At 33.2% G+C, this 26,250-nt stretch overlaps 1 protein-coding gene across 3 annotated transcripts; it reads left to right on the top strand.

Annotated features, from left to right (window-relative positions):
- The first annotated feature begins 1,126 nt into the window (after window positions 1-1,126).
- Window positions 1,127-16,561, top strand: LOC145675703 (uncharacterized). Of its 3 annotated transcripts, none has more exons than XM_081746315.1 (5): window positions 1,127-1,278; window positions 8,169-8,219; window positions 8,815-8,893; window positions 9,431-9,508; window positions 12,181-16,561. In XM_081746315.1, exon 5 carries the CDS (start codon window positions 12,189-12,191, stop codon window positions 16,404-16,406), a length of 4,218 nt encoding a protein of 1,405 aa, XP_081602441.1. In that variant the 5' UTR covers window positions 1,127-1,278; window positions 8,169-8,219; window positions 8,815-8,893; window positions 9,431-9,508; window positions 12,181-12,188; the 3' UTR covers window positions 16,407-16,561. The 3 variants fall into 3 exon arrangements, with proteins under 3 accessions (XP_081602441.1, XP_081602440.1, XP_081602442.1); XM_081746314.1 differs by having other exon boundaries at window positions 8,169-8,231; XM_081746316.1 differs by lacking the exon at window positions 8,169-8,219 and having other exon boundaries at window positions 1,150-1,278.
- Window positions 16,562-26,250: the final 9,689 nt, after the last annotated feature.

Raw genomic sequence — 26,250 nt, 5'->3', positions numbered from 1 at the left:
CTTTTAAATAAACGAGCCCCGTGGATTGGACTTGAGCTGTGCTTATTTGAGTTTAAACAAAGAGGCTATATAAGACATAAACCTGTTAATGGGAACTTTGAGTCGTGGGCTAACAATTAAGTTTGAATTGGCCACCAATGCTATATGAGACGCGGACCTAGTGATTAACATACAATATGAGCTCCCGCAGGGAATCGAATTAGGGTTTTCACATTAAAGATGTATATGATTGTGAATTTAGCGCTTCTTTTAACACCAAGGCTATTTGAGACATAAACCTGTTAATGGGAACTTTGAGACGTAGGCTAACGATTAAGTTTGAATTGGCCACCAATGCTATATAAGACGTGGACCTACTGATTGACATACAATATGAGCTCCCGCACGGAATCAAATTAGGGTTTTCACATTAAAGATGTATATGATTGTGAATTTAGCGCTTCTTTTAACACCAAGGCTATTTGAGACATAAACCTACAGCTTAATGTAGGCCCGAACCATAGGACCCGCATTGAGAATTGAACCTGAATCACTCACGCCAAAGAGGTGTACGCTAATTGCTTGCTAATGGAGAACTACTGAGAATATTTTAACACTGTGATTTACAGAGAACCATATATGTTTCCACAAGGTGTACATTTTACTGAAACAGATTAAATATATTTTAGTGATTGAATTATAATAATAATGAAAATTGAATTATAAACTTGCCCTATTAAAGAAGAAACTATTGTTTTATTTATTGGATATCTTTATTGAAACCAGTGTTTCAAGACAAAAAGCACTCGGTGACTTCACGGACAGCAGATGAAATCATTTAGATTATGAGTCACGAGTTAAAGGAAGTAAAACCAACGTTAGACCACGTTTATCTTATTTATGTAAATTATACTTTACTCCCTCAGACACGGAGGAAATTTCCCATTGCATACGGAAAACAACTGAATGACCTCATCGGTGTTGCCAATTTGTCATTTAATTGTTTGGTTTTGATGAGTGAAGACCGTAGCCTACTTAGGATGAGTAAGAAGATAGAGGTCACTAAAATAATTCATTATGGCAACGTTTGCACATGTGACAATGAGGAAACATGAGTGCATCATCTTCTCCCCCTCTTTGAGGGAGGGCATAAACTTTTAGTACAACGATATTCTGCCCTCTTTTGAATGAAGATTTTGGAGAGGAAACATCAGAAGATTTTTAACTGCTGATTTTGCTATTGTGTAGTGTGAATAGTGCATCTCGTTAATATTTGTACGCTGATTTATAATTGTATTGGTAAGTTTAATTTGATTTTATTTTACATTTGAAAATATATTTAAACAATTTTAGATGCATTATTGAAATTATGCGTTTTGTTTGGAGTAAATTTGAGTACTAATAATATACACGCGTATATTATTTTTTTGTTTGAATCTAGATCTGCATTCATAAATATTATTGAATAGACAGAATCGGATGTTATTATTTTAGACAGAGTTGAGTTGAATTTTAGTTTAATGTACTGCTTAACATTGAGGCTCGTGATATTTTTGCTTAACATTAAATGTGGAAACATAGAAGTTTGCGTTGGGAATGGAACTAGAGGCCTATAATGTAATTGATTGTAAATTTAGAACTTTTTTTTTCACCAAGGCTATTTGAGACATGAACTTATAGATTAATGTAGGCCACATAAACTGGAGGAATTGATCGGGTTTTTTACACCACCGTCTACCCACGGAAGAGCTTTAACTAATAAGAAAATTTTAATGGCAGCTTAATGGATATGCATTTAGATTTTAGGCTTTTTTTTAAATTGGAAGAAAGTGGCCTGAACTTTGACATTTGTTTGTTAAAAAAACGTGGAAAACTGTGGCTAGGGTTATACACTTTTCATCCGGAAATTGAACACGTAGCTTATAGGTGACGTGTACGTATTTTAGGCAGAGGGGAACTATATTTACGTTTTGGGCAGTTTTATGAAATACTATTACATATTTTAATGTTTTCTTGAGTAACAAAGCTTATTATTGAGTTGCTTACAATACGAATTGAACTACTAGTCTTAATTAAAACGAATTTGGTTGATGAGAATGAACAATGTTTTACTGTAGATTAATTTAATACGGATAGCTTGGGAAGGCAGAATTAGAGAAAATTCGATTTTGTGATGCTAGCTTATTTAAAATGTGAATCTATTAAATTATTGTAGTACATTAGGATTTATACAGAAATTATAGGCCACATGATTTCATATACCTAGTTGAAATAGCGTATGTTTATTAGTATTAATTTTGTGGCTATGAAACAAAGCAGTAATATATTTTTGGGGCATTATTTTGACTTACATAGTTAGAGCAGTTAGACAAAGCATGGGTCGTGAACAACGCGTTTACTGCCACCTATGAACTAAAGTAAGAACTAAGTGTAGAAAACAGTTACAAGACCTCCGTAAAGTTTTTTTTTAATTTGGAGAAACCATAAAGGATTTTACATTGTGGTAGGATTACGTTTAAATTAATACGTTTTATTGTAATATTGCGAACAGAGCGATGGCTAATTAAATTAATTACTTTAGCAAGAAATAGGTTTCTAGGGATTTTTTTTGGTAGCTATAACTTGTTCCGGCGTTTATCGCCTATAACAGATTTTAAGAACAATTTAAATTTGAGTTTTAAGTGATGGTAGGCGTAGATTTGTTTTAGGACATTTCAATTTTTATGGAGTTTTGCTAGTTTCAGAAAATTACTGTATATTGAATCCGACATGTAGACAGTTTCTTTAAGGGAACAGGATTAATTTTAAAGTTTAATAAAAATATTATGCCGTGAACACGGATTGTTGAATATTGCTTTTGCTTGCGAAAAACTGTGCAATAGAGATAAGATTTTAGCCTATTTTAAGTTTAATAACTTGCATTAGTAGAGAACTTCTTACTAGCTAATTAATTTATACCTTTTTGTGTTTTAGTTCATTTCAAAGCATACTAATTATTTACAGAATCAATTTTATAGGAAGTTTGATGAAATGAAAATGTGGGTGGGAGAATTTATGGAGAAGCATAGCTTCTTAAAGAAACTAGTAATTATTTTATAACCTGGGGAACCCGTAGAATATTTGGCATTAAGTTATAAAGAATGTGGTAAAAACACGCATAATATAATGAATAATAAGATGAACTAAGACTTAAATTATTGCTTTGAAAACAAAACCTACAGGGTTTTGTATAGGATTAATGTTTATTTGTTACAGCACTTTTGTCAGTAAGAACAATTTGAATTGATTTAGGAGTCAGTTAGATTTGAAATCGTCCTAATGGTTAGGATAGCTTGTTTATTGGATATATTGGAATGCAATTGTAGGCAGCACCAACGGTAAACGCTTTGCCCTGCCCTAAAGTATAAATTTGAACTTTCCTTGGTAAAACAGCACGTTATTTTAGTATTTAATACGTTTCTTGTAATAGTCCTAATCAATTTTACGGAATTTAGGTTTTGAATGTTCGTTGAGATATTTGCTTTGAAGATGAGATTTCATTGCCAAGATTTTAACTTCCTTGTAATGAATTAGTTGAACAAATTTTGATTTATTACAGGTACTTGTACAAATTATAGTTTTACTTATAATTATTTGACCATAATGCAAACCATTTTGAATGAACAAAATATATTTTGCCATTGCATGTTAGTAGACATTTTGTACAAATAAATAAAACTAGGAGCAAACACAGTTAATATTTCTTCTATACATTGTAAAAATTAGTCAGAACGGTAAAATTATTTTTTTGTTTGTCATAAAAATTAAATGTACTACCACGTTGAAAGCAAAAAAATATAATTTGCCTAGTATACTGAAATGCTGAACTTGGATACAAACACGTGCTAGCTGGAAAAGCGTTAGGTTGAGATCGCGGTGTTCTGTGGCCTAGTAAGTAAAGCGCCGGACTCATGCACTAAAGGTCGCGCGTTCGATCCTCGGTCAGGCTGTGGTAAGAATTTTATTTGTTTTTTTACTTTTGTTTGATTATATTATATTTTCCTTTTCTATGAAAAGTTGTTCTTATTTGTATTCTCTTAATAAATTACTCGGAGCAACTTATTTTATGGATCGATTTCTATGAAATCTCATAAAGAGAAACTTGTTTCGAAAATATTTTAAAAATTGTGAACTTGAAAAATAAATTGTTTGTTGTCCAATTTTAATTGCTACGCTTTTTATAGAAGCTTGGAATAAGCATAGCTTGTGAACCTATAAATAATTTAAAGAAAGTGGAGTTTGAAAAAGTTTTTTTTTTTTTCACGGAAGACACGATAAATTTAATGACAGAAATAAATCACAAGGAATTTTGGAAGAAAGTTTGCAGCATTTATAAACTTAATTGAGAATGGAATATTATACTAAATGATCACTGTGGTTATGAGAGCAGGATTGTAGGTTATAAACATTCACATTGCACGTTTTGGACCCTATAGTTATATTTGTCAAAATTTTGAGAGTAGATAAGAAAAAAAGTAATTTACTATCGTATTTAAAATAAATGTAGAACTTGCATACGTTGATACAATTAGGCGGAACACATTTGACTCACCACGCTTCCCTCCAAAGTGACATTTGCATATTTTGGTGTAGTAAGTAAGACGTTTGCCTCATGCACTTGTGATCCCGGTTCAATCATGGACTAACCAATTTTACGTGCTACGTTTATTTTCATATTCTTCTTTTCTATGAAAAGTTCTAAATTATTTATTGAATCCTTTCTTTTAATCCCTTACATATATATAAGGTGTTCGAACAGTATATGTGAACACATTTTTATTGTTTCGTATTTCTTAATACCTCAACTCGAACAAGGTGTGGGAAGTTAAAAAGCTCCTTGTTAAAATATGACCCGTTTGCATGACCCAATACGAACAGTATGTGAGCATATATAATTGATTAGAAGCTACCTGTTAAAAAAGATGGGAGAATATTTTAATTTATTAAAAGCTTCGTGTTAAAATAGAGTGTAAACCTACAAATAATTCCGCGGTGCAAGATAAGAAAGAAAGAGTGGTGGGGCGGTTTACTGGTTTGTTGTAAAATTAGTTAAGCGAGTACAGTTACATGGATACTACACAGTACGTGGGAGGGTGCCCTATAAGAATATTTGTGAAGAATATCAGGACGGATTTATCCTAGGAGGTTAGGCAATAAGGTGCGACACTGTTGTATTGTTGGAATGCATACCATCAAGGAACTAAGGGGCAATTCTTACTTTTATACTTTCCTAATAAAATAGTTGGAATAACTTATGTTTATTTTAGTTTCATCACTTTATTAAAAGTTCCGTGTTAACTTTAGTTGAATCGTATGCTCCTAAGAACAGCTACCCTGTGAACCTACAAATAATTTCGAAAATACTAAGCTCGATGTTAAAAAAATGTGTGTGTGTGTGTGTGTGTTTGTGAGTGTGTGTGTAACTGAGTGAGTGAGTGAATGAATGAGTAAGTGTGTGACTGTGTGTGTGTGTGTGTGTGTGTGTGTGTGTGTGTGTGTGTGTGTGTAACTGAGTGAGTGAATGAAAAATGAAGTCCCACGTTTATACCGGTTAGGCTAAAGGAGACGGTGATTATTTTATTCGTTCGTTTGTTTTTACAAACTCTGAACAATCTAAGATGTTTGAACTAAATATGGGAGCTCTTAAAAGTATATAGAAAGTGGGAGAAAACCCACGCACACTGTGCTTGTCCACCACAATTTATAAAAAAAATAAATCCAAAGTGAATGTTTGTCATGAAAATGTTGAAATAATTGGTGCGAGCCAAGGACTCCATGCACCAGAGGTGAACGCTCTACCACTGAGCCCATGAGTAACTGAGTGAGTATGTGTGAGTGAGTGACTGAGTGAGTAAATAAATGTGTGTAAGTAACTAAGTAAGTGAGTGAATTATAAAAATACTAAATGAAATTAACAGAAACAAAATACATGAGTACAGAATAAAATAAGTTTGATTTAATCCTCATACCACGATGCACAAGTTTTAACATTTTGATGCTTTTTTTCCTAACCTTGTATAGCTTAGCTTCAGTTAACCCGTACCCTTTTATACACATTAAGCTTCAATATTTCTTTTATCATGGTTTCCTTATTATTTGTTTCAGACAGTTTTTTATTAGTATTCCTTGAACTGTTATTGGTTTTGGTTTTATCTTACATTTTTAATACCAGATAGAATATGAAACAACTAGCATTTCGTTTTACCTAGTACCATTCACACAACTATTTCTTTTCGCTGTCTTTCCCCTACTCTGTCGCCCTTTCTCCCCCTTGTTTTTCCTGTCCTTCCGCCTACTTTGTTTTTCTCTCCACCTACTGCCATCTACCTAAATATGCTTTTTTCTCTCTCTCTTTCCACCTACTACCATCTACATAACTATACCATCTGTCTCTCTCTCTTCCTGTTTTCCGCCTACTTTGTTTTTTTCTTTCTTTTCACCTACTCCCATCTACATAATTATACCTTCTCTTTCTCCCTGTTTTTCCTCTGTCTCTCCGCCTACTTTGTTTCTCTCTTTTCACCTATTCCCATTTGCATAACTAACCTTCTTTCTCTCTTTCTCTCCCTCTCCCTTCCTGTTTTTCCTCTGTCTTTCCGCCTACTTTGTTTTTTTCTTTCTTTTACTTACTCCCATCTACATAACTATACCTTTTCTCTCTCTCCTCTGTCTCTCCGCCTACTTTGTTTTTTCTTTTTTTTACTTACTCCCATCTACATAACTATACCTTTTCTCTTTCCCTGTTTTTCCTCTGTCTCTCTGCCTACTTTGTTTCTTTCTCTTTCCACCTACTGCCATTTACATAACTGTATTCTCTTTGACAATTAGACTATTTGTCTTTTGTTTTCCTTTATTTATTTATTTGGTTTATTACCTTCTAAACCTAACCTAACCAAAGTTTACTTTGTTTATGTTTTGGTTTTTTTCTTTTTTCTGGATGGTAGTATTTGTTTTTCTTTGCTTTTCCTCTATTTTATTAACTTCTAAACCTAACCTAACCATGATTTGTGTTTCCTTTCTTTATCTTTTGGTTTTTGCTCTTGTACCTTTTTCGTCGCTTGTAGTATTTTTTCTCTACTTTTTCGTCGCTTGTAGTATTTCCTCGGTACCTATTTTCGTCTGTATTTTTTCTCTTTATTGCTCTCTAGATGTCATACACAAATACCTTTCCTATTTTTATAGCTCCCTGTTTATTTGTTTTGTGTGCTATGTATGTTCTCTAATTTCCTTTTGCTTTTTATTTTGTAACTTTAATTGGATTATATTTCGCCTTATCGCTTTATTAGAAGCTCAGGGGAATTAATTCCGAAATATTAATTATTTATTCGTTCCTTTGCTGTGCAAACTCTTTGTTAACGTTAATTTGATTGCTTGCTAAGCAAGCTCAGATCACTTACAGTGTGAACTTACCAATTATTTATACTCTCGTAATAAATTAGGCGGAGCAACTTATTTTTACGAATCGCATGCTCCTAAGAACAGCTAAGCTAACTTAACCATACTCTGTATTTCTGTCTCCTGGTAGTTGGAGTCTCTTTTGTTTTGCTTTTCTTTGGATATAGTCCTATGCCTTTGTACTAAGACTTCGTGTTTCTGTTTGGTTGTACATATATTATTCAACATGCTTCTACGAAACAACACATATTATATTAGACCTCTCCCATACTAGTCTTGGATATTTACCTATGGCTTCTACTAGACTTATCGCTACTTGTCCATACTTTAGCTTGCTACTTGAAAAATTTCTGTTAATAGATTTAATATACGTAACACGAGAATTATCTTAAGATGGGTCTTTTGAATTTTAGTAGATACTATATTCATATAAGGTAATATATACTATATAGTGTAACCATATAAGAATGTATACTAGATATATACATAGTGTATACATATAAGATTTTATAGTAAATATATATATACATATAAGAATTTATAGTAGATACTATATTCATATAAGGTAATTTATATTATATAGTGTATGCATATAAGATATTCTAAAGTAAATATATATACATATAAGAATTTATAGTAGATGCTATATTCATATAAGGTATTCTATACTATATAGTGTATGCATATAAGATATTCTAAAGTAAATATATATAAATAATGTATACGAATCTAATACAAATTATGTTATGTTTTAGGTTATCCATTGGTGTGGTCTATTCAAGAACGTACTACCAGAAGTATCAGAGGTAGTACCAAAGGTATTTTTTTTACCAATTTGTCATAAATTACTGAAATAAAGCAACCTTGTTGCAATGTAATAAATAATTCATATTATTTACAATATTACTTTTAGAACTGCAATTATTTTATTCGTCGAACAATATGTGAGAGAATAAAAGATACTTTCCTAATAAATTACTCTGAGCAACTTATTTTATGGATCGATTTCTATTTTTTTATATTCTCCTTTCTTATAGAAAGTCGTAAGAGCAGCTACCCTGCGAAATATTAAAAAGCTCGTAATGAATTACTCGAACACTTATAGTGTGAACCTACAAATAATTTCGAAAATATTTTAAAAATTGCGAACATTAAAAATGTGAACTTACAAAAATTTCTTATAAAAAGTCGTAAGACCAGCTACGCTGGGAACTTGTAAATAATTTCTTATTTTACGGATCGCTTGGTACGCAAGCTCAGAGCAGCTACGCTGCGAAACTGTAAATAAATCGTATCCTAAAGTATACTCTGTAGAACACCTACGGTGTTATTCGTTCGTTTGTTTCACAAACTCTTAAGAAACTTTGTTTCAAGTAGTAAAAAATTGTCTTTTTGTTTTAGGATACTCCAGCAGATCAATTGGACTTCTCTTTTTTGGACCTTTGAAGAAATTGGAATTTAAAAAACCTGCAGATATCCTGTAAGTATGCAACCAATATTAATTCCATTACATATGTTTCTTGAAATAATCTTTAATTTGTTCCGCAACTTTGTTTGTTTGACGTTTCGATTTCATTGAAATCTCATAAAGAGCAGCTAAGCTGTGAACCTACAAATAATTTGTTGGAACGTATCTTTTTTTTATTCTCTAGTTTGTTACACAAACTCGTTTGCTGTGCAAGCTCTTTATTTATTTATTTCGTAATAAATTACTCGAACACTTCGTGTGAGCATACTAAGGATGTTTGAACAATATGTGAGTGTACTAATTATTTGTATTCTTTTTAGTCGGAGCAACTTATTATTTTAGTTTGATGTTAATTATTTATTGGTTCGTTTTCATTAAAGAAAACTCAGAGAACATTATGTGAGTTCCAAATTAATAAAAAAGCTCATTGTTAAACTGAAAGTTGATAAAAAAATGATTACTAAATAGCTTACTGTGCATTAATTTTGTAACAAAATGAGAAATATAGAACTGAAATTGTATACTAATAAATGCTTTTTATGGTTTTAGTGCTGACAGCGGCATACAAGTGCACCGAAAATTAATACATCGTGTCCTGTTAGATCTGTTGACATCTAACCAGCGGTGGTAAGTGTTGCAAACTTTAAAATTTTTAGTTCAAAGAGTATATGAACATTAAATAATTAAAATTTTAACTTAATGAAACTACAATATTAAATTTTACATAATGAAAGACATACTGACAATAATTTTGACTAAACTAACTTTACATGTGCGCAATTCAAATTATATCTAAACATATATTTTCATTTGAAACATTTAATTTTTTAAAATTACATTTTGCATTAACATTTTTATTTTGCAACTAAAGAGTTGCATGTAAACATATAATGAATTACATTTTACAATAAAAGTTTCATGTGAAAATTACATTTTTACTTTTGCATTTTTAAATTTACACTTTGCATTTTTTACGTTTGCATTTTACAATAGAAGTTTCATGTGAAAATTACATTTTTAATTTACACTTTTGCATTTTTTTATTTTACAATCAAAGAGTTTCATGTGAAAATTGCATTTTTAATTTACACCTTTACATTTACATTTTTTTAAATTTACATCTTTACATTTTTTAATTTACATTTTACTTTTACATTTTTTAATTTACATCTTTACATTTTTTAATTTACATTTTACTTTTACATTTTTAATTTACACTTTTGCATTTTTTTTTTATTTTACAATCAAAGAGTTTCATGTGAAAATTGCATTTTTAATTTACATTTTACTTTTACAATTTTAAATTTACACTTTGCATTTTCAATTTTACATTTCACTTTGTATTTTTATTTTGCAATCAAAGAGTTTTATGTAAACATATAAAGAATTGCATTGTAAGAATTTAATGTCATTTGAGAAAATAGACATTAACGTTTACAGTTAAAGTAGAAAAATAAAATTAACTGAACTTTCATTAGTAGTGCATTATAAAAATAGTTACAATAATACAAAATTTACAAATTGAATAGTCACAAAAATATTTATTGATGATATTAGTTTTCTTTGTTAATGCATTTCATTGAATAATGTAGAACATTTATCAAATTAATTATTTTAATTGTTTAGTTAATTTAATATGCTTTTCTAACTATGCGTCTTTTAAATTTAGTAATTGATTTTTTAAATAGATATGCTTTTCCTAACCTGATTTAATTATTTTCATTCTTGCTATTCCTATTGAATAAATTTTCTCTGCTCATTGATGTTTAACTATGATTTGTCACCAATAGAGCTTTCATTCTAACCATACGTAATTTTTTAAACTATAATTTGTAACAATTAAGTATTTCAATGCTATTTTGAATAAACTGTAATAATTAAGTATCTTTAAAATCTGCTGTTTTTATGCTATCGTTTGTTTAATAATTGGTTTAATTAAATATGGTTTTGCTAACCTATATGGATTAATTATCTATATTCTTTTAACCTTTGGTATCTAATAATGTTCTGATGCTTTGGGTCATAAACTGTTCTAAACCTTTTTAACCTTGTTTCTTAATTGATTTTTGCTAAACTATTTCTTCTTTGATATGTTTTGTTTACTATGTTATTTTTATTTAATTGTGTTTCTGTTTATTACTACTTGGATTGTTTTATTGCCAATGTTATTTTGAAATGATTTTTATTCATTAGAATGTTTATATCAGATATGTTCATTTTTCAAATATGAAAATATTATTGTCCGTGAAAAATAAATATTCGGAAACATTCGGTTAAGTTCGGAAATCTTCGTAAATGTCACATGAGTTTAAATAATACATGTTTGTAAAAGGGCATTATTACTTTAGAAAATATTTTCGTTGATACATGATTAATCAGTCTGTGTACGAGATTACAAACTAAATTATCTGGGTACGGGACTTTAAAGTAATTGTATTTGGGTACAAGATTACAAACTAAATGCATTTGGGTACGAGATTACATTTCCGAAAGTATAAATAGAGCGCAGCAAGCCGCGGCGGATCAGTATAGAAGAAGTACTGCTAGAGTAAAGACGTTTTTTACTTGTACTTTTCGGGACATTGTTATCGGAAACTATAATTAGATTTGGTGGTCCTGAACTATTGTAAAATAAACATTTATCCATATTTCGGTAAACACATAGTGGATTATATCATAAAGTTATAGTTACCTTCGGAGAACTTCGCACAGAATTCTGGGAATTTTCATATCTGCGTCTATATAAGAGCGGGAAAAGCGCGCGGTGGTCAGTATAGTAGAAGAATTTGTACAGTACAGACGTCTCTCCGTGTTGTTATCGGAAAGTGTTGTTAACTAATAAAGTTAAACAGTATTTTAAGAAAATACATAGTAAATTATAAACCGTGTGGAATTTACATTATCTACGTGTATATAGGAAGCTCAAAATCATTAATTGGTCATTCTACAGAAACCAGTTCCAACGTGTGGACGTGTTCTTTTGAATACAAAATAGAGGAATAAGGATATTAGGAAAAGTAGAGTCCATAGAACAATTGGAAACCATTTCGTTACAATCATTCGTGGAGGTAACATCGCTACGTTGGTTTTAAGTTAGAAGATTTTTGGAAGTGGCCGTGATCAAAGGAATAGTGTTTATACGTTAAAACATAGTTCAGTTTGTTTTTTGTATTTTAAGGTATAAACATAGTCTTTTAGAAAGTTACCGCACACGTAAAAGTAAATTAAAATATTTGTGCGATATAAAATAGTGTATGATAATAAGGTGAAATAACTAATTAATTGTTTGTTTAAATTAGATTCAACGATGGCATACGAGGGAATCAACACAATTAAAGTCATGTTGCAGATGTTGGAATCACGTGGATATGATAATGGCGGAGAAGTTTTCTTTACGTGGGAGGTGGTGACGCAATGTCATGCATTAGGGGTGCGTGTGTATAACGAGCAATACGCGCGTTTATTACGTGCATTATTGGCGCATTTTGGGCATGACCCTGTTGTTATTTTGGCAAAATGTAAGTCCGCGAAGGATATTATTGATTTATATCGTACGGGCTTCTTTTGTCAAGATAACATCCGGGTATTGGCGCGTGAAAAATTTAGAGAGTTGGTATCTGCAGGGAAGACTTCTGGCTTAACTGCAGATGACTCTGTCGAGTTCATGGGTGAACCTGTAAATTTGCCAGGTCCTAGTTCTGCACCAGAAAATCAAATGTATGGTGCTGGAACAAATGATAATTTTTCCATCATTGGTAGTAAAACTAAACATTATCCATACTTTGGCTTGCGGGGAAAGGAAATTACCGTTAAGCGCATGCGTAACATAGGAATCGAAGACCCGGTTGTTTATTTGGAGAAACTCTTTGAGTATGTACAACAGCATGCGTTAAACGACGTTGACGATAACATGTATGTTGGTATGGTTATCGAGAGCTCTGCCTCGACGATAAACAAGCCAGTATACATGACGTGGCGTCCTAAGAAGGAATTGAACCCGGAGGCCTTTTTTAGATCAGTAGAGAACGTACTTAATAGTAACGAGCACTTCCTTTTCGGGGATTCAGTAATCTTTAGGATACACACTGTAAATCCTCGCAAGGGAAGAGGTAAAACACGTGGCACTAGTAAGTACGTTGATCTTACTACACATCATGAACAAAGTACCATCCCGTTAAACAAAGACATATACTGCCTTCCCAAGAGTATTATCCTTGGGATGGCAAAGGCCGAGCATAATCGTAAGCAGGTATATGAATTAAAAAAACACCCGAAACGTCTACTCAAGCAAGCCATGGATTTGTGTGATAATGCTGATGTTACCATTAAACATCAAAATGGCTGTACTATTGATGATGTAAAAAAATTTCAACAATACCTGGCACCCAACTACCAAATCGTAGTATATGAAAGGAACGCCCTGAACCGGGAGTACAATGTAATTTATCCGGGAGTAAAAGCAGAAAAACAAATCCTTATCCATTACGAAAAAGGTCATTATGAATTAATTACATGCATTACGTCTCTGTTGGGTATGAGAGGATATTGTAAGCATTGTTTACAGGGATATAATCATGCACAATACCATAAGTGTGGTGCTAAGTGCAATGCATGTGAAGTATACCACGAGGTATGTGCTGATAATATTAAGCGGGAATGTAATGATTGTCATAGATTGTTTCCTTCGGCTGAATGCTTTACGAATCATAAGCGTGTAATTGGACGTGGCAAGAGTATATGTGAAACAAAGCGGTTTTGTACCGAATGTGCTAAAATGTACAATTTACGTCGTAGGAAATCTGAGCATCAATGTGGTGAGCGTTTGTGTAAGTCTTGTGACAAGCATGTAGACGCTGATCATATTTGTTATGTTCAGAAGTCCAGTCAATCACATATTGATAGATTCCTATACATCGTATTTGATGTGGAAACGATGTTACTTCGTAAAAATGAATGTGAGGAACAAGAACACTGCGTTAACTATGTGGTTTGCAGGAATATATGTCATGCTTGCAAGGACACAGAGCTGGGTGATCCATGTTTTGTTTGTGGAAATGAACAGGGAAAACGTGAGTTTGACTTTTCAACGATTGATGAGTTCATTAATTTCGTATTGATGCCTCGTCCAAAGTTTCAAAAAATCATTGTGCTTTCGCACAATGGCTCTAATTATGATGTCCAGTTCAGTTGTAGGAATTTAATAGAAAAACATTGCTTATCTCCCACCCTTATTATGCAGGGTCAAAAAATTATTGAAATGCGGCTGGGTAATAAAATTATTTTCCGGGATACTTACCTCTATATGGGTATTAAGCTGTCAAAATTACCCAAAACTTTAGGCTTGCGCGGTAATTTACGAAAGGGATATTTCCCATATTTGTTTAATACGTTCGAAAATCAAAATTATGTAGGTAAGATTCCTGATGTTAAGTTTTTTGATCCTGACAGTATGAGTTCTTCCGATCGACAGCAATTAATCACCTGGCACCAAGAACGTGCTTTAAGTGGTGAGCAGTACGATCTGCACAAAGAGATGGTAATGTACTGCCGCAACGATGTTAAAATCCTCGCTGAAGCGGTCATCAAGTTTTCAAACTTGATCGAGGAAAAAACTCACGGTATTCAATGTTTTATTTCATCGTCCACTATTGCAAGTTTGGCTATACTAACGTATCGGTCTACATACTTACCGGAAGAGACGATTCCAGTTATTCCTCCTCTCGGGTTCGATCATCGTAACCAGCAGAGCTTAAAAGCAATGTATTGGTTACGGTATTTGGAACGTACCGAAGGAAAAAGAATTCAACATTCTGGGAATGGATTGGAACGATCTTTTGGTAAATATAAGGTCGATGGGTTTGATAACCTGACAAAAACTGCATACGAATTTAACGGGTGTTACTTCCATGGGTGCCCAAGGTGTTATACAACGCTTCGGGATCAGCCCCTTGACAGTTCCTGTAGTCATGCTACATCAATGCAGGAACGGTATGAAAATACGATCACGAAAACCGCATTCCTTAAAAAATTAAATCTCAATGTTGTTGAGATATGGGAATGTGAATGGGACAGCATGGTGAAAAACGACAAAAAATTACAAGAGTTTATCAAAACTCAATGTAAGGACCTTGTCAATCATCTTGCACCTAAAGAAGGTTTTCATGGTGGTCGTACTGAATGCTTTAATGCATTGTACGAATGTAGCAATGACGAAACAATTCAGTATTTGGATGTAACATCGTTATATCCATATGTGATGGCTCGTAAGCCGATGCCTGTAGGGAAGCCTAAAATACATAAGGGGCCGGACTTTCCAGAAGTGGAAAGTATTCACGGGCTGGTTAAATGCACCATCTTGCCCCCAAAAGATCTCTTTTTTCCGGTGTTGCCGTATACGTGTAACGGTAGACTTATGTTTGGCTTATGTCGCACGTGTATGGAAGAAAGTAATGTCAACAATTGCAGACATAGTGATGCCGAACGTGCCTTAACAGACACGTATTGTACCCCTAAGCTGCATAGAGCACTACAAAGCGGTTATAAAGTTCTGCAAATTAATGAGATCTGGGAATTCGAACTACTCGGTTCTGAGGAGGGAAATTCGCATAGTCTTTTCCATGACTATGTGAATTCCTTCCTGAAATTAAAGCAGGAAGCCTCTGGTTTTCCTGTTTGGTGCAAAAGCAAAGGAGACAAACAAAAATACATAGCAGATTATTATGCCCACGAAGGCATAGAGTTAATGGAGGATAATATTGGATTGAACCCTGGCTTGAGGTACATAGCCAAGCTATTCCTCAATTCGCTCTACGGCAAATGGGGACAAAGAACGGATTTGTCACAATCAGTGGTTGTTGACACGCCGGAAAAGCTTTACGGCTACCTATGGGCACCGCAGTACGAAGTACAAAGCGTACTAGTCATTGGGGAAAAACATGCTGTTGTCACATATAAAAACGTTGAAAACGAAAATAAGCCGTTAAAGTTTTCAAACGTTGTACTTGCTGCGTTCATTACATCATGGGCGCGGCTAAAGCTTTACGATTTGTTAACAACTGTGGGACCAAAAGACACATTATACTGTGACACTGACAGTATTATGTTTATTCAGCGGCGCAATGAAAAACCTAAGCTTGCGTTGGGATCCTACCTGGGAGAGCTAACAGACGAAGTTCCGGAAGGGTGGGAAATTAACGCGTTTATAGGTTTGGGACCAAAAAATTATGCGTATAGGTTAAAAGAAATTGGGACGGGTAAAGTAGACTATGTATATAAGATACGGGGAATCACTTTAGACTATCGCGCATTACAGGAAATAAATTTCGATCATTTCTATAAATTAGTTCGCGGAAAAATTGAAAAGAAAGTGTTAAACATCCCAGGGAGAATTGCCCGTAAAAAAGGGTTTATCATTGTGTCCAGACCTGAGACAAAGACTCACCAAAAAGTTGGCAACAAAAGACGTCGACTTAACGATAACAGTGAAACGGACTATAGGACATTACCGTATGGTTATTGCGGGTAAAGTTTTAGTCGTGTTTATGGTTCGTAAAAACGTACGTATGAGTGTGTGAATGGGCTGTAAATATTACTCAAATAAAATATAGCTTTAAAATGTAAATAGTTCAATGAGTAAATGTGGAAGGAAACATTATAATAATACTACATCTTGTCCTTAAACATGCTATAGCTGAATTTATTCCCGGTTAAGTTACATGAACAACTTCTCACAAACTTTTCATCGCCTACCAAAACACCTATAAGTACATAGCCTTCGCACCCCTACAAAGTCACCCCTTCCTTTTGTAAATAACATTATTTTTTTTGTAAATAGATCTTTTCATATAGTAAATATTTTTTTTCATATATAAAATTTGTAAATACACTTTTCATATATTTTTAATAGATTTTTCATATTGCAAATAGTTTTATATTGTAAATACATTTTTTCATATATTTTTAATAGATTTTTCATATTGCAAATAGTTTTATATTGTAAATACATTTTTCATATTGGGAATACTTTTCTCTCATATAATGTAAAGTTTTTATATATTGTAAATAGTTTTTTTCTATATTGTAAATACCATATTTCAAATATTAAATTATTTTTATTCATCAAGTACAAGCAATCAATAAAACAATGTATATATCATTATATTCAAACACTTGTTATATATTTTACAATTTTAATTTTTATTATATATATCTACATTTTTTATTTTTATTATATATCTATATTTTAATTTTTATTATATATCTACATCTTATTATTTTATTATATTCAATTTTTAATTTTTATTATATATTTTACATTTTCATTTTATTATATTTACATTTTTTATTATATACAAAAACTTTTTATATAAATATTTTTTATTATTATATATATTTTTTATTATTATTTTTACAATAAAATTTTTAAATTATATTCCTGCCTTTAATTTTTACATCCTATAAAATTAAAAAGGTACTTCATACAAAAAGTATGTGTATTCTGTATAAGATAAAGGAAGAATACATATGCTTCATATACTATTATATAAGTTTATTTACGTACATTATACTAAAGTATGTGTATTCTGTATAAGATAAAGGAAGAATACATATGCTTCATATGTATAAAAATAGTGAATTAATAAAGGCACAATATTAATACTTTTCATAAAATTACAATATCAAATTCATATATTCACTCAATGAATTATTATTTTATTAAATTCAATAATAATCTGAATCAAAAATGTCAACCGAGGCTATAAATATATCCTAAAACATGAAATTACAAAATGCGGTATCGCAATATTTATTTGTTCGCGCAACAAGTTCTACGTCATAAAGAAAATAATCAACATCAATGAATCACCAGCCGCAACCAGGAAATAGGCAGCAGCGCAGATATTATCAAAGGTAAGTAAACTTTCTCTTCTTACTTAAGTTAGAATATTGGGTAAACATACAAAGTGCGCCAAAAAAAATACCGTTCGCGTTCGCGACTGTCGGGCGGGCGGCAAATATACAAAGCGGGCGGCGCGACAATAATGGCGCCAGCGCAAAGGTCACACATACGTGATAAATTAAATAAAAAACAATCAGTGCTTCTGAGCACTGTTAAAAAATAAATAAAACTTACTATTGCTTAATAAAAAATAAACAGGACTTTCTGTTGACTGGTAAAAAATAAACAGGGCTTTCTGTTCACTGATAAAAAATAAATAGGTGTTCCTGTGGACTAATAAAAAAAAACAAATAGGAGTTTTTTATGGACTGGAAAAAATAAACAGGGCTTTCTGTGGACTAATAAAAAACAAATAGGGGTTTTTGTACAGTAATAAAAAATGAATTGTGTTTATTTAATGAAAAATCAGGTGAATTATGGGTAAATTATGTCATTATCGGGTCACAAACAGGTAAAAAAGTCCCTCTAACTGTATAAAAAGTATTGTAAGCCCGTATATACCTGTCCCAAGGATTAAAAAACTTCTCCAGACATACTGGCACCTCCAGACAATGTGTCACAATACTACTAGAGTGGGATGAGGTTGCATACAGTGATATGGATTTTCTGAAGAAGTCAATCTTTGAACGTATTCCATTGTTTCAAATATGCACTTACTTCGAGCAGATCACGTTATAGAACTAAAAGACAGGCCGATGAAAGTGTATGCATGGGGCGTTGTATTGTATGGACATGAGGCATGAACTTTAGAAGAAGAAGGAAAACGGAGATTGGAAACCTTTGAAATATGGTGCTTTAGAGCAATGTTAAAAATTATGTAGGTGGATAAGATATGACATGTAAGAATGTAGGAAATGGTAGAAAAAAAAAGGATAGGAAACATAAACTGGGAGGAAATGAACATACTGGCTCAGGATAGGAAACATAAATTGGGAGGAAATGAACATTCTGGCTCAGGATAGGAAACATAAATTGGGAGGAAATGAACATTCTGGCTCAGGATAGGAAACATAAATTGGGAGGAAATGAACATTCTGGTTCAGGATAGGAAACATAAATTGGGAGGAAATAAACATTTTGGCTCAGGATAGGAAACATAAATTGGGAGAAAATGAACATTCTGGCTCAGGATAGGAAACAGAAACTGGGAGGAAATGAACACTCTGGCCCAGGATAGGAAACAGAAACTGGGAGGAAATGAACATACTGGCTCAGGATAGGAAACATAAATTGGGAGGAAATGAACATTCTGGCTCAGGATAGGAAACATAAATTGGGAGGAAATGAACATCCTGGCTCAGGATAGGAAACATAAATTGGGAGGAAATGAACATTCTAGCTCAGGATAGGAAACAGAAACTTGGAGGAAATAAACATTTTGGCTCAGAATAGGAAACATAAATTGGGAGAAAATGAACATTCTGACTCAGGATAGGAAACAGAAACTGAGAGGAAATTGGCTGAGGATAGGAAAGGGAAACTGCGAGGAAATGAAAAGTCTGACTCAGAACAAGAAAGACAAACTACGACAGACAAATAATAAGTCTGGTTCAAAATGGGGAAGAAAAAGTACGAGGAAATGAAAAGTCTGTCTTGAGATAGGGAAGAATGAAAAGCTCCGTCAAACCAATCGAGAGATTAGTGACCCAAGAAGATGAAGAATAAGAAGGAGGAGAAGGAGAATTATAGTAATAATAACTAAGCTAATTAGAATAAAAGACAGTACTAATTAATTAACACTTCGAATTATGTTTAAGCAATGAAACTAAATAAATATCTAACAAATAAGATAACATTTTCTTGTTAGTGTATTATTGTAGGTTTCAATCTTTATCTAGTAAGATTGTGGTAGGATTTAAATTTTATCTAATGAGATTATACAAGGTTTCAATCTTTATTTAATGAGATTATCGTAGGTTTTAATCTATACCTGGTGGGATTGTGGTAGGCTCTAATCTTTATCTAGTGAGATTATGGTAGGTTTTAATCTTTATCTAGTGAGATTATGGTAGGTTTTAATCTTTATCTAGTGAGATTATGGTAGATTTTAATCTTTAGCTAGTAGGATTATGGTAGGTTTTAATTTTATCTATTTCAATTATGGTAGATTTTAATCTTTATCTAGTTGGGTTATGATAAGTTTCAATCTTTATCTAGTGGGATTGTGGTAGGTTTTAATTTTTACCTAATTGGATTATGGTAGGTTTAATCTTTTCCTAGTTGGATTGTGGTAAGTTTCAATCTTTATCTAGTGGGATTGTGTTAGATTTTAATCTTTACCTAGTTGGATTATAGTAGGATTTAATCTTTATCTAGTGAGATTATGGTAGGTTTTAATCTTTATCTAGTTATATTATATATTTATCTAGTGGGATTGCTGTGCATTTCGATCTGTGATGTTGTAGGAAATTTTCTCTACTATTGCTAACACTGGAGTGGGTATCGGTATCGAGTTTTCAAGAAATTAAATTATTGGCCTATCGCGATTGGTTGATTTGTGGTTCAATACCCTTTTTGAAGAGCAAAGCTCTATGAAATGCTGTAGTACAGCTTAATGTTAAATTCTAACCAAATGAGTTCCCATCGTGAATGGACGTCGTATATGCCAAGAAGAACTCTATCAAGTCATCTGGTTCACAAGTGAACTATTTTGAGACATACGCAACATATACACAGCAACGGAAAGAATAAACTTCTATTTAATTTTTCCTGTTTGAATGATAAAAAATTAATTGGTGTAGCAGTTGGCAACCTGTCCGTTCCATTTGCAGACTCACTTGAAGTGACTAGATTGGTGACACTCGAAGATTTGTGACTATCATCTGCTAGGTTGTCCATCTTGGGGACATCATTGCTTCTCTGACGTAAAAAAATAAAGTGTATAAATAAGAGAAACAAAATACTGCCACAAATTCAGTGTTTCTAACTAGTAAGAAATATTTTTCTTCTTAGACAACGAATAAAGATATTAATTAGGAAAATGTATGAATAGATCGCGGAAAAATATGTACTAAAGGACACCCTGGAAAAAAGAGTAACAATTCGTAATATAAGAAACTTTGCACTAAAGTGCATCTTTCGGAATTGATTTATTTTAGTGCATTAATATTCATCTTTAGTGCATCATAGTCTTTGAGAAGAGATACTTGAGAACTGCTCACTTCCTGGGGCACACCCATGTGAGAGTTCACCAGGTCCGACCCCCCCCCCCCGAAACTTCCTAACTCAACATATATTTGTACATTTTTTCAATAAAACTATATCTGTTTAACAGGGAAATGATTGATGTAGCATGAAAATTTGATCTTACACTTCATCTGTACTCTTGGTCTTATAAAAATAATATATATATATGAAAATGTAGATGGATGTATTTAACAATTACTTATCGTCTTTTTGGGTTCATAATAATACCCATTAAAATATTGCATAGACATAGTGACTTGCAGTATTGGACGCACTGTGCTCCGCCATGGTCACTTCACACGTGCAGCAAAAGATAATTGTTTGTAATAAATCTATGATTTTTTTTGGCAAAACATCCTCTAAAAAATGACTAGAAAGATGAAGGATTTTTAAAGGTGAATTCATTTAGTGTGTTAGTCGGAAACTTATCTAATGTTCCTCGTATGTAACAAGCAGTAGCAGTGACGTATGCAAGGGATTTTCCAGGTTTTAACTTCTCTCCTTCAAGACATTACAAAATAATGGAAATTGAACATAGTAAAATATGAATACGAGTCTTCATCCCGGCGAAATTAAAATACCGCTAATTTTACAGTAATTATGTGATATCTTCTAATAGATAAAAGATAATCGAAATGTGGAACAAGAGCGCCCTAGACAATATCATTTTACATGAGAAACCGTTATCACGATTCACTTATCTGCTTTCGATTTCGAGCCATTTTGAAAATCGGCATTTATTTTCGCGTTTCTAAACGGCTGAAAACATAAAGCCACTAGGTTACTTGTGATAACGGTACCTCACGCAAAATAATATTGTCTAGCGAGCTCTTGTTCCATTTTTCGATTATCTTTTATTTATTTGAAGATATCATGTAATTACTGTAAAATTAGCGGTATTTTAATTTCGCCGGGATGAAGACTCTTAAGGAGATATGAACTTGAATACTTGAAGTACCCCTTGACGGAATTCTGGATACGCCATTGATCACTAATCTTTGTCATCCTCTACATCAGTGATTTCGGAAGCTTTTCACAGAAGTGTTTTCAATAGACGGGGCAAATTCTCCCCCTGGCCACCGTTTCCAGAGATTTTTTGTCACTTTGTTCTGATACAGACACAGACGTGACCAATGGTTCATGTCTGAAATCAATACGTACTAATAGCTTGTATGACCACGTCTGTGTCAGTATCAGAACAAACGTGAGGAAAATCTCTGGAAACGTCTATAGTTTTAATAAAAGCGTATTAATTAAAATAACTCAATACGATAATTTCTTTATGGTCTTCAGACAATAATTTTACAATTTACTCTGAAAACTTGTCTGCTATGGAGAATATAAATGGCTGGAAGCAGAGGAAATAAGGGTATGCACGCATACAACATGGGGGTCTATATTTATTCCACTTCCCAGCCGTTAGAGCTGTCAGACTTAAAGATATTCGTAATCGTCAATCCGTCGGCAGGAACTCAATCTGTCGTCAACTTCATGGTCTTCCTGAATTACTCCACAGTCTGCCTTTCGTCTCCAGCAAGAAGAAAACTGATTTTTTTTTTAAATGCCCATCACTCCCGCCATCTATCCGCCGATGCTTCAATCTTTTTAAGCGAAAGAGGTTTTTGGGGGGGCAAAAACGAATGAAACCAATGTAAAAGTAGTCGCTCCCGTTCGTAAAACGATGTAATAGCTAGCAAGGGAGTGGGGAGGGGAGCAAAGAAACCTCTTCTACAGAACGGAAAGGGTTCGTAGATTCGGGGAGGAGGGGAAGAGGTGAGTTTTCTTAACAGAAGAGTAACGTCAAACATAGAAGAAGAAATAAGACAGCTTTCGCCTAAACAGAAACACAGATTCTAAGTAAATGTTTGATTTTTCAGTGTCTACAGTTCAGACATGGGGCTTCATTTTTACATTAACATGAAGCAGGCTTTTGCCAAACTTTTTTTTTTTTCTTGTCTCACCAGATGTCTCGCTGTTTTGCCAGCACGATCATACACTACGTAATCTATCAGTAAGTTATGAGTTTAATCCAAACTACAAAATCTATTAAGGCTTTCAATTTGACGGTAAACCTTTTAATTAAACTTCTGATTTATTTAATTTTTTAAAAGTTCAATTTTCGGTATTCCTCCGTACGCGTTTTATCTATTTTATTTTAACGAGAACGAAAAAAAAAATTATTAAAACGGTTATATTATAAAATTCCGAGACGCCTTGGTCCAGTGGTTGGAGCGTTGGATTTATGTCCAGGTAGTCCCGGGTTCGATTCCCGGCTGGTGCTTCCCAATTTTCGGCGTCCACCCAACGTCGTGAGGCAATTTGGGGAGTCACATGAATGAAAGACGTGACGACTACTAGGTCTAGAAAGCGCCTGATACAACGCACTGACCATGTGTTCGTCCCTAGACTAGACGTAGTTCAGCCGGTCACTAACAGATGGCGTTGGAGCGGTTCAGGCCACAAAGAGAGCTGATACGCCAAGTAGTGGTAGTTTTACATTATAAATTCGAGTGAAACTGTAAATTATAACAATATTGAATTGTTTCATATTGAAATACAGAATTATAAAATGTACCAAATTATGCTACAATAATTGTATAAATATTCTCAAATTAGTTGAACTCTGATAATGTACACAGTCAATGTGTTTGAAATATAAGTTAAAATAAAGTGTGGATGGAATTACAATATAGAACTTATGCAATTATAGATATATTCGTCAAAATTGTGTGGAATATGTACTAATTGACTTCTTCTAGTAACAGTAATATTGTAATACGTTTAATAACAACAATAATAATTTATAATATTACTAGCTGCAAGCATTCGTAGGTATCGGGTTATTCAGAACCTGGATATAAAAGAAAAAGAAAAAGTAAGAATCTGTCCTTGGCGACTCGTAATTAAAAACATTTATTAAAAGAGAGCGAAAAAAGTCCTTACTCAATTTCCGATATTTATCCTATGATGTTATATAATCCCGCTCAACGATAATGTAATGAGGGTTGCATACAGGCTAGGCATTATCTGAAACCTATAAACTTTCCTATTTTTGCGCATCCAATTTTATCCCCCAAATCTAATTGAGACAAGAACGAACAAAATTATTTCGAACAATAATAAAACTGGTGAAGATCTATCCGTATAGAAAATTGAGAAGTTCTAGTTCATTTCTTTCCATGCGAAAATCTGATGACAGACAGACAGATAGATATTATTTTATTAAGTATAGATACAGATTATAGAACAAAGACATGTGTTGGCTTTATTCTGTAAAACAGTTTCGTTCATTAATAGATGAAAGCAGTTCGACTCCGCCACCTACCCCCGGTTCTCTGAAAAATCTCACTCAATTCTAAGAGACCTCGAGCCCTTAAAGCAGTGATGAACAGGTTATAAGACACTAGAGGCATGAGCGGAGTTAGGAATTGTCTACTAGGGGAGACAGACCTCATTTTTGACCATTTTCTTTTCTCATTTTTGACCTTTTTTGCCATCTTATAAGGGTCATTGTCTCCCATAGCTCCGCCCATGACTAGAGAGGAGGCCGAAATAAGAACTTCAATAATTTGCGACGGTTTGCTGAGTTCGCTGTAAGTCATACTTTTCTGGATCTTTCTTTCATTCTGGGTATCTATCTTTGGGTTTGCTGACAAAACAAGAGACACTCAGGAAAGAAAAGAAGAAAAACAAGTGTGCCACATGAAAATAATCGAATGTTTTATTTTCGAAAGTTATCGTGGAACATATTTTATTAATTGCAGGGAGGGTAAATTTACCCCCTTCCTTTATTCTCCACTGATTTTAGCTACATACAGTGGGGATAATTGAAAACCCTCAAAGAAAATATGTAGCATATTTCTTAAAAATCAATACGAAAATTATTGGACAAGACATTGTTAAATTACGGATAATGGGATTAATTCACCTTTCATTATTGACGTACCTTAAAATGAAGTAACAGGGATTCTTGATAAGCCTCAGAAAACAAATTCACCATATTGCATCAGACAGAATATTATGATGAAAGTATAGAGAAAAAAAAATATTTTATCGTGTGATTTGAACCCAGCTCGGACCAAGTGAACTTTGTGGTGGACAAACACCGTGTGTGTGCAGTTTCTCGGGGTTCTCTCGTTTCCTCCCACTTTCTTCATTCCACCATTTTCATTCATTATTCATCATCACCGTCTTCTTTAGCCTAACCGGCTTAACCGTGGGACGTAAAAGTCTTGGGGAAACTTACTACTCCCTTGTACTCGCTAATGCTTGAACAATTTTAACCACAGGCAATGAGATTCTATTGTGCTGCCAAAATGTCTTGAGCTGTGGCAAAAATGTGAACTAAAGCTCACACCCTCACACACCCACGCGTTGAGCCAATAAGGGTTCAGCTGTTGGTAAGCGAGAGAAAACAAGTGGAATTCCTTCAGCCGATAGTAGCGCTTGCAACGGAAGACTAAGGATCAAGTTAATGTGGTATCCTTATAATAGTGAGGTTTCAACAGCTAAAAAGTTTTATTAATGTCCAACTGTAATTATTGCCTATAACCAATGCCTTAAGCCACCCCGAAATTTTATTTACTATATTAAAGTAAATGACAGACATATCTTGCATAATTTTCACATTTCAAGGAATAAAGTTAGCAAAGCCCACTCCCTCCGAAACAAAATTGTAAATACGCCACTACCTATAACTGAAATCAATCTTAAACTATGATTTGAAATGTATGTTTCTTCTGGATATATCAAAATGTATTACGTAGGTTATAGATATAATTTTATTTACTTGTTATTAATTAATGCTAGCAGAGTGGCTAGGTTGCACCCTTCGTTTGGAGTACTTACTTGTACTCTGTAAGCGGTATTTCGATACCGGCAACTTGAAATTAAGATTTCACCTGAATATCGTTGTGCTAATGGTCAGTAGTCTAGTATACAATTTCTCTCTTTAGTACAGAAATTCCCTAGTCATCATTTAAGGTGAGATGAGGTTAAGCAACATCGGAATTCTTAACTTGCCTGAAATAATGGCATTTCTTATCTTAGAGACATCAGTGGCTGATTAACGTTAGGTGTGATGGAAGGACACACTAAAATATTGTCCTAATTATAATAACAATTATAATAGGGCCATATTTAAGGGGAAAACGGGGTCGTGCATTCCCCTTTCGCTCTAAATATACACTACTTAAAATGAGAAGCTAGCAGTGAAAATATCAAC

This window comes from Thermobia domestica, chromosome 18 (genome assembly GCF_964235325.1).
Source record: "Thermobia domestica chromosome 18, izTheDome1.hap1.1, whole genome shotgun sequence".
In the NCBI taxonomy this organism is placed as follows: domain Eukaryota; kingdom Metazoa; phylum Arthropoda; class Insecta; order Zygentoma; family Lepismatidae; genus Thermobia; species Thermobia domestica.
This window is presented reverse-complemented; position numbering and strand designations above follow the sequence as displayed.